The 10483-nt window shown below is 35.1% G+C and overlaps 1 protein-coding gene across 1 annotated transcript; it reads left to right on the forward strand.

Moving 5' to 3' along the window:
• The first annotated feature begins 997 nt into the window (after window positions 1-997).
• LOC101493150 (receptor-like protein 35) lies at window positions 998-2756 on the forward strand. The gene has a single exon (XM_027331983.2). The coding sequence runs from the start codon at window positions 1028-1030 to the stop codon at window positions 2552-2554; it is 1527 nt and encodes a 508-aa protein (XP_027187784.2). The 5' UTR covers window positions 998-1027; the 3' UTR covers window positions 2555-2756.
• Window positions 2757-10483: the final 7727 nt, after the last annotated feature.

Below are 10483 nucleotides of genomic sequence, written 5' to 3' on the forward strand. Positions count from 1 at the left end.
AATAAATAAAACAAAATTTAAAATTTTGTAAAAGTACCGAAACTTATTTAACACTTTCTTGATTTCATGTTTCTATTTAGTCCAAATCAATTATGGTGATTGCTACTAAATGAAATCTTACCGTTCAAATCCAAAGTTTTGGTCTTCCCTTGCAATAGATGTTATTTTAATTCAATGCAATTTTAATTTTCTTTGTCTCCTTCCCATATTAAATATAGACGCTAATGAATTAATGTTGCTCTCAATTGTCATATCACTAAAATTGCAACCACAAAAAATCTTTCTATTGGAGTACACTATACGGCAAAAAAAAAAAAAAAAGCATCTCTTACTAGTCTTCTACAATGAAAGACAACACTAACATTCAATACCAATGTTTATTTTTAGATTAAATTTTTCTATTATAAATAAATAGGGAGTAATCAATTGATACATTGATCCAAAATCATAACAAAAAAAGAAAAAATATTGAGAAGGGTGTAAAAATGGGATCTTTTTTTGTTCTATTGCCTTATCTTACTTTTGAGTTGTTCTTATTGTTGTTGCTTACTCACTTTACTTCCTATACTTTCTCATTATGCAACCATCATGACAAGTTTGCCTTGTTACAATTCAAAAACTCACTTGCTATCAACACATCATCCAAACCTGATATTTGGTATGTTTGTTCCTCTTTTTCTTTCAAGACAGAGTCTTGGACAAACAATACAGATTGTTGCGAGTGGGATGGTGTCATGTGCAACCCTGTGTCAGGTCACGTGATCAGTCTAGATCTCAGCTGCAACAATCTGAAAGGTGTATTACATCCCAATAGCACTATTTTTCAGCTTAACAACCTTCAACAACTCAACTTGGCTTTTAATGATTTTTCTGGTTCTTTGATGCATGCTGAAATTGGTAATCTTGTGAGTCTCACACATCTTAATTTATCAAACACTGGTATTAGTGGTAATATTCCCTGCACAATCTCTTACTTGTCAAAATTAGTATCACTAACAATACAGATTGTTGCGAGTGGGATGGTGTCATGTGCAACCCTGTGTCAGGTCACGTGATCAGTCTAGATCTCAGCTGCAACAATCTGAAAGGTGTATTACATCCCAATAGCACTATTTTTCAGCTTAACAACCTTCAACAACTCAACTTGGCTTTTAATGATTTTTCTGGTTCTTTGATGCATGCTGAAATTGGTAATCTTGTGAGTCTCACACATCTTAATTTATCAAACACTGGTATTAGTGGTAATATTCCCTACACAATCTCTTACTTGTCAAAATTAGTATCACTTGATCTCAGCAATAACGGGTACATGAGCCTGAAACTTGATCCATTCACATGGAAGAAACTCATTCATAACGCTACAAATTTAAGAGAGCTTCATTTGGAAGATGTGAATATGACTTCCATAAGAGAGAGTTCTTTGTTGCTTCTAAAGAACTTGTCGTCCTCTTTGGTCTCTCTTAATCTAGCATCCACTGAGTTGCAAGGAAATTTGTCAAGTGACCTCTTCTATTTACCTAATCTAAAAGTATTAGATTTGTCATATAATTATTACCTTGGCGGTCAACTTCCAAAGACCAATTGGACCAGTCCTTTGAGGTACTTGGACCTATCTTCCACCACTTTGTCAGGTGAAATTCCTTATTCTATAGGCCAGTTGAAATATCTTACTCAATTAGTTCTTTCATATTGTAATTTTGATGGGTTGGTTCCTCCATCCTTGTGGAACCTCACTAAACTCAAATACTTGGACCTTAGTTACAATAATCTTGAAGGTGAGATCTCCAATGTTTTTGGTCCCTTGCCAACCTCATGCATCAAGAACTTTCAAGGAATGAAGAATTTGAATGTCACTCAAACTGGTTTGCAATACATGATGGGTAATTACAAAAACTACAATGAATCTGTGGTGGTTATAATGAAAGGTTTTTTTATGAATCTAACAAGGATATTGACTAGTTTCACAACTATTGATTTATCAAATAACATGTTTGAAGGTGAAATTCCAGAAGTCATTGGAGAATTAAATTCTCTCATAGGCCTTAACCTTTCAAACAATGGAATCACTGGTACCATTCCAAAATCTCTTGGTAATTTGATAAATTTGGAGTGGTTGGACCTGTCAAGGAATCATTTGACAGGTGAGATTCCTGAGAGTTTGTCAAATTTGACTTTCCTGTGTTTCTTGAACCTTTCACAAAACCAGCTTGAGGGAATCATACCTACAGGTAAACAGTTTGACACATTTGGAAATGTTTCATATGAAGGAAATGCAATGTTGTGTGGATTGCCATTGTCTAAATCATGCAAAAATGACAAATATCAGCTACCACAATCAACATCTAATGATGAAGAGGAAACAGGTTTTGGATTTGGATGGAAATCAGTAGCAATAGGATATGGATGTGGTGCAGTATTTGGAGTGTTGTTGGGATATAATGTGTTTTTGACAGGTAAACCAAGATGTCTTGCAACTTTTATTGAAAATATGTTTCGCATAAGACTGAAAAGGACACATTACAGAGCTGGTGCAAATCATAGAGGAATTAACTAATTTCATTTGTCATGTGCTTCTTTTCAGATATATATAGACATGGTTGTTTGTAATTTGAACTTGTGTGTTTAAGTAATGTGGTTTTATCTATTTTAATTTCACTATGTTGTCTATTTCAAGTTGTTATACAAATAAGAAAATTAGTGATCAACTTCTTTCATCTTATTTTCAAGATATTGTTATGTATCTATAATTTCTAAAATATTCTCAAGACTTCATTGCTTTGATTTTTGAACTTTTTTATTCAATTCTCTCTTGGTTGTTAGTTAGCTCATATGTATCAATTTGATGCTTTAATTTCTGTCATGGATGGTGCTTCGAATGGATCTGTTGTTTTGAATTTCGAGAAAACCTTTTGAAAACAATAATGCCACCGAAAATATTATTTGGTTGAGTTGCGGACTAGGTCGCCCTCTTTAAAACGTTTCGAGGCACTGCTCAAAATTGTGTGTGGTGCCCTCCTTCACAAAATTGGGGTGCCCCTTGGGGCCCTTCCCAAGTTCATTACCTCCACCTTATATACCCTACTAGTGTGTGGTATCCCTCCAATGTGGGACTTCTCAATTTTTTTCAATTCACAATAAACACTAGCTCTCATAAATGTCATCATTATTTCCGATAAATTTTCATTAAAGCATCATCATTTCCAACAGGATCCAATAGTATCTTTATCATTCGAAGAATGCATGAAGTTATTGTATTTGAAACCATATCATAATTCATAAGTATATGCTCTTTGTGTTATTTACAAGAGCATCTACCTTATTCATGTAAAAAAAAAAAGGGCATTTAGCTTATATTGTTTTATTTTGTGAAGTCTAAATTATTTAACAAACATTTGTTTTCTCGACGGTGTTTGTCAACGGTGTTTGTGTTAGAATTTAATTCAAAATTTTTTTGGGAATAAAAAGAAATTGGAACTAAACAATTAAGATATTTTTTATAAAGAATAAAAAATTAAAATTTTATAAGATTTAAAATATATTTAACCTTTTCTTAATTTCATTGACACGTACGTGTTTTTAAAAAAATAATAATAATAATAATAATAATAATTAATAATAAATAAAACAAACCCACCCAACCTCATTCATTTTCACTCTCTTTCTATTTTACTTTCTGGTTTTCTCCTATTTCTTCTCTCCCAACAACTTATCATTCTTCATTTCTCCTTTTCTCCTCTCCCTCTCGGCAACCCCATCTTTCTCCATTTTTTTTTCTTCTTTTACTTTTCTTCTTCTTCTCCTTCTTCCTGTCACTTAAAGTCACAACAAATCCATGGAAATGGTATACTTTCCCTAAGCAAGCTTCCTCATATTTTCACAAGTTCTTGGGTATAATTTTTGGGTTAGGGTTTGTCCTCTAAAGAAGGAGAAGAGTATCCATCTCCTGAGAATTGCTTATTGAGACTCGTTGAGGTAAATGCACAACTCTAATCCTAGTATAAATTCATAGAAAAATGTAGTTTTGTTTAAAAATCTTATTTTGTGCTTAGAATATATTTAAATGATTTTTATGGTTTCCTAGAGTTAACTAAACTTTAGAATAATTTTTTCTAAAGTCTTGGAAATATTTTTGATACTCAGATTTGTCAGCTGAGACCCTGTCGGCTACTCTGAGAGTTGTTGGAGAGCAAACTTAGACGATTCTTCATAGTTGTAAGTTGATGACGATCATCGTCATATATTTTTTATAATGTTATTATTATTATTATTTTACTTGTTTTCTATATTAAAGTATTTATTGAAAAATTTGGGGAACACAGCCTTTAAAATTTATCTCGATTTCGTCAATTATTTAATTTAATGGTCGTTGTTATATAATATGTTATTAGTTTGATTTACGTATGAGTTAAAGTATTTAAATATTGAATTGTTATGCGATTGAATATGTTTTCCATGAATTACGATGCAATAATTTTAAATGTGTTAGGTGCACCTAGTTACCTCGTTTTGATTAGGGAGAGTTACCCATTAGATGAAGTTTCCCCTATGAGAATATCATTCGTAGAAGGAGAGGGCTATCAATGAGATGTAAGCTCCTTAATTGATATGTGATGATGTGTTGCGGGATTGAAAGGAGAGGGCTATCCGTTAGATGAAGTCACCCCTAAGGGAAAGGTCACCCTTAGGAGGAAATGGCTATCAATGAGATGAAGCCGTATCTTGGTTCTAAAAAAATTTGTCTTGTTACTTGTTTTATTTTTATGATGATTTTAAGGTTGTTCGTTTTGATTTTGATTCGTGATTAACTGGATTTTTAATATTTCTGTTCGAACGGTTAAATTATAAGCTTAATGACTATATATGTGTATATATTTAAATTTAGAATTTTCTAGATTTTTAAGTAATATTGTTTAACATAATTGCCGCCCGATTGTAAAGCAGTTATTCGTGCCTTTTTGTGTTTCCCTTCTAAATGATGGTGGTTGTTGTCTCCTCACTAAGTCTTTGTGACATACCCTTTATGTTGTTTATTTTTTTTCCAGGTTCGCAGGCAGTTGAGTAGAAATCTGTTATTAGATTCAAGTCTCAACATATTTCTTTTTGGTAGGCCACTTTGTTCGAGGACCATTTTTTTTGTAACGTCTGTTGAGTCTGACGTCTGATGTAAATTACAGCTATTTTGGAATCTAGAAAGTATCTTTTTGGGAAGTGTATTAAACAATTAGATTATGTTCTTTGAATTGTGACTGAATTGAAAGTTAAATAAAGATTTTATAAATTTGGGAATGTTGAAGTTACAGAGGATACATACTTATATATATTTTAAATGGTTAGAGAACGATTTAGTTGTTTAGTTGTTAAGTTAGTTGATAGGCTTGCCAGACTAGGAATATAGCCTGTGCGCCGGTCACGACAGTTAGTTTTCGGGTCGTGACAAAGTTGGTATCAGAGCTCAGCCGTAGGTCCAAATAGTTGCAAACATAGGGTGATGATAAATTATTGTTAGTAAATTGTGTACCTGGGCACAACTTACTTGCAAGGGCTATTAGCACTCTATGAGAGTCTCATCTGTGTTTAATTTCATCATCACTACCTCTCCACAATTTCTTGTCGTCTTATTCAACTTTTTATCAATGTTCTTGAATAGGTGAGAATGCCACCCAAGACTAGGAATCCTACTATAAAGGAAATTGTTGATGAGTTAATTGCCCAAGCTCAAGGCGCTCGTCTACGAGGTTGCGTTTCAGTTCGTGCTCGAAATAGGCGTAGAGCTAATGTTGGCGGACGTGGTTTGAATGCTGATGTTGAGGTACCTAGGAGGAGGCGCGGAAATAGAGCCATGGAAGAGTTTACTGCTGGTCTGCAGGGATTACAACAGGTTGTGCAACAACTTGTTGGGGTTGTCGTCGGACAACAACAAAAGGGTGATCAAAGGCATGAAAATGTCAATGGTCAACAAGAGGTTAGACAAGGTTAGCATCAGACGACTGCGGAAACGAGGGGTATTGAGGTTACTTTACCAGAATTCATGAAGCTTAAACCCCTTAATTTTTCTAGGTCTAGTGCAACTGAGGATCCACAACAATTCATTGATAATCTAGAGCGCCTTTGGAGAGCATTGAATTGTTTTGAGGTAAGAGCAGTAGAATTGACATCATTTCAGCTAATAGGCGTGACACGTGATTGGGTTGATATAGTGTCACGTGGTAGACAAGTGGGGTCACCTCTATTAGCATAGAGAGAGTTCTCTCAGTTGTTCATGGCTCGTTTTCTTCCGCAGAGTGTTAAAGATGGATTAGCACATGAGTTTGAGCGATTGGAGCAAACGGAGGGTATGACAATTTCAGAGTATAGTGCTCGTTTTACACAACTCTTTAGACATGCTTCTTATCTTATCACTGAGGAGATGCATGTTAAGAGGTTCATTAGAGGATTGAAGGATTACTTATTTAGATCTGTGGTTGGGTCTAATTGTTCTACTTTTGCTGAGGTGTTGAGTTTGGCTCTTCAGATCGAGCAACGACAGAAGGAAAAAGGAGGCAATAGACAAGATTCATGGAAGAAACAAAGGGTTGAAGGATCTTACAATAACTATTTGAATCGCAATGGTGGATCTATGTTTGGTTATTAAGGGAAACAAAAACTCATGTCTCAAAGAGGTGGTCATAGTGGGTAGTCTTCTGGGATAGTGCAGAGTCGTAGATCAGATTTTGGAGCAGCATCACAATCCGATTTCCCTCAAAGACATTCTGGTGTTTCAAGTACACGATGTTCTATTTGTGGTAGGTTTCACTTTGGGAATTTCTCCATAGATGGTAATGCTAAGGTGTGCTATCAATGTGGCCAAGTAGGTCACATCAGGAGGGATTGTTCTGTAGACACGACACATCCATCCTCTAGTTATGCATCAACACCAACAACTTTGGCATCTTCTCAGGCTCATTCTGCACCTGTTCGTCAAAGTGGAAATTCTAATGTCAGAGGTTCAGGAACATCTCAGCGAGGAGGTAGAGGATTTGGTGGTAGAGGTTAGATACCAGCAGGAAGAGGTCAGACTCGAGTGTTTTCTTTGACTCGTTAGGATGCTCAAACATCCAATGCAGTAGTTACAAGTATACTTTCTATTTGTTCTAGAGATGCTCATGTTTTGTTTGACCCTGGAGCTACACATTCTTTTGTATCATCGTGCTTTGCTACTCGACATGATAAATGTTCATCTTCTTTAGAAGAGTATTTAGTTGTAGCTACACCTGTTGGAGAAAATTTGTTTGCTATGTCGGTGTATCGTTCTTGTGATATAACTATTGATGGCAAGGTGTTGCCGGTAGATTTAATAGTTATTGACTTGGTAGATTTTGATGTAATTTTGGGTATGGATTGGTTGGCTTTGCATCATGCTACTTTGGATTGTCATAACAAAGTGGTAAAATTTGAGATACCAGGACAATCAGTTTTCTCGTTACAAGGAGCACGTTGTTGGGTACCACATAACCAAATCTCAGCCGTGACAACTAATAAGTTAATGAGAAGAGGTTGTCAAGCTTACTTAGCCTTGGTAAGGGATACATAAGTGGCTGAAGATAAATTGGAAAAAATTCCAATAGCATGTGAATTTTCAGATGTTTTTCCTGAAGAACTTCTTGGGTTACCACCTGATAGGGAGATTGAATTCTCTATATACTTAGTTTCAAACACTCATCCTATATCCATACCTCCTTATCGTATGGCCCCGGCAGAACTTAAGGAATTAAGGGAGCAGCTTCAAGATCTTCTTAATAAGGATTTTATTCGTTCAAGTTCTTCTCCTTGGGGAGCACTGGTATTATTTGTAAAGAAGAAAGATGGATCTATGCGGTTGTGTGTAGACTATAGGCAGTTAAATAAAGTAACTGTAAAGAATAAATACCCTTTGCCACACATTGATGAGTTGTTTGACCAACTTCACGGAACTCAATGTTTTTCACATATTGATTTGCGGTTGGGGTATCACCAGTTGAAGATTAAAAGGAAAGACATAACAAAGACAACTTTCTGTACGCGTTATGGGCATTATGAATTTTTGGTTATGTCATTTGGGCTTACTAATGTCCCATCAGCTTTTATGGATTTGATGAATCGCATTTTTAAACCATTCTTGGATCAATTCATGATTGTGTTTATTGATAATATCCTTGTTTATTCCAAGAGTAAAGAAGAACACGAGCGACATTTAAGGTTGGTTTTGCAAACCTTAAGAGATAAACAATTATATGCCAAATTCTCAAAATGTCAGTTTTGGCTGGATAGTGTGGCATTTTTAGGTCATGGTGTGTCTAAGAATGGAATAAGTGTTGATCCAAGTAAGGTGGAAGCAGTCCAGAATTGGCCCAGACCTACCACAGTGAAGGAGATTCAGAGTTTTCTTGGTTTAGCCGGTTATTATCGATGTTTTGTGAAGGATTTCACAAAGATTGCATCTTCGTTGACTAGGTTGACCCAGAAGAAAGTTGAGTTCCGATGGACAGATGCATGTGAGGAAAGCTTTCAAAAATTGAATGAGTACTTGATGTTAGCACCTATTTCGGCATTACCTATAGGTGGTGAAAGTTATGCAGTTTATTGTGATGCTTCTAGAGTTGGTCTCGGTTGTGTACTTATACAACAAGGTAAGGTTATTCCCTATGCATCTAAACAACTCAAGAGGCATGAGGTGAACTATTCCACACATGATTTGGAAATGACTGCAGTTATTTTTGCTCTTAAGATTTGGAGACACTATCTATATGGTGAAACTTGCAAGATTTATACCGGTCATAAAAGTCTTAAGTATATTTTTCAACAGCGAGATTTAAATTTAAGACAAAGAAGGTGGGTGGAACTCTTGAAAGATTGTGATTGCACAATCTTATACCACCCAAGGAAGGCAAATGTTATTGCAGATGCTTTGAGTAGAAAATCCATGGGCAATCTTGCTTATATAGCAGAAGTAAAGAGGTCAATAGTTAAAGAATTTCAAGAAGTTGTTGAAAGTGGAATTCAATTGGAACTTGGTCATTCGAGGTTATTTTTAGCCCACGTACAAATTCGTCCAACCATAGTTGATGATATCAAAGAAGCTCAAAGTCAAGACCCGTACTTGGTGAATATGGTAAATAATGTTCAGAATGGTAAAATTTCAGACTTTTGAGTTGATTCTGATGGTGTGATGAGGTTGAAGTCTCGGTTGTGTGTTCCAGATATTGGTGGCTTTAGGAGGAAAATTTTAGAGAAGGCTCATCATTCTTCTTACACTATTCACCCAGGTTCTAATAAGATGTATCAAGACTTAAAAGAATTGTATTGGTGCGAAGGGATGAAAAGAGACGTAGCAGATTTTGTCTCTAAGTGCTTAGTGTGTCAACAAGTAAAAGCTAAGCACCAAAAGCCTGGAGGGTTACTTCAACCTGTTGAAATACCTAAATGGAAGTGGGAAGGCATCGCTATGTATTTTGTCACGGGATTACCACGAACCCAAAGGGGTTATGACTCGGTGTGGGTGATTGTAGATCGGTTAACCAAATCTGCACACCTTGTGCCTGTGAAGACTACTTATACTGCATCGCAATATGCTAAAATTTATTTAGATAAAACTGTCTCTTTGCATGGTGTACCGGTGTATATTATTTCTGACCATGAGGCCCAATTTACTGCTCAATTTTGGAAGTCATTCCAAACTTCATTAGGAACTCATTTGAAGCTTAGCATCGTTTTTCACCCTTAAACAAATGGTCAATCTGAAAGGACTATACAAATATTGGAAGATATGCTCTGTGCTTGTGTTCTGGATCTTGGGGGTAGTTGGGATCAACATTTGGCCTTGATGGAATTTGCATACAATAATAGTTATCAATGTAGTATTCAGATGGTTCTGTTTGAGGCTCTGTTTAAAAATCGTATTTTGTGCTTAGAGTATATTTAAATGATTTTTATGGTTTCCTAGAGTTAACTAAACTTTAGAATAATTTTTATGGTTTCCTAGAGTTAACTAAACTTTAGAATAATTTTTTCTAAAGTCTTGGAAATATTTTTGATACTCAGATTTGTCAGCTGAGACCCTGTCGGCTACTCTGAGAGTTGTTGGAGAGCAAACTTAGACGATTCTTCATAGTTGTGAGTTGATGACGATCATCGTCATATATTTTTTATAATGTTATTATTATTATTTTACTTGTTTTCTATATTAAAGTATTTATTGAAAAATTTGGGGAACACAGCCTTTGAAATTTATCTCAATTTCGTCAATTATTTAATTTAATGGTCGTTGTTATATAATATGTTATTAGTTTGATTTACGTATGAGTTAAAGTATTTAAATATTGAATTGTTATGCGATTAAGTATGTTTTCAATGAATTACGATGAAATGATTTGAAATACGTATTTTGAGAAATCGTTGTTATAATTATTAAATCGTTAACTGCGTTAGGTGCACCTAGTTACCTCGTTTTGATTAGGGAGAGTTACCC

Source organism: Cicer arietinum, chromosome 2 (assembly GCF_000331145.2).
Source record: "Cicer arietinum cultivar CDC Frontier isolate Library 1 chromosome 2, Cicar.CDCFrontier_v2.0, whole genome shotgun sequence".
Lineage (NCBI taxonomy): Eukaryota > Viridiplantae > Streptophyta > Magnoliopsida > Fabales > Fabaceae > Cicer > Cicer arietinum.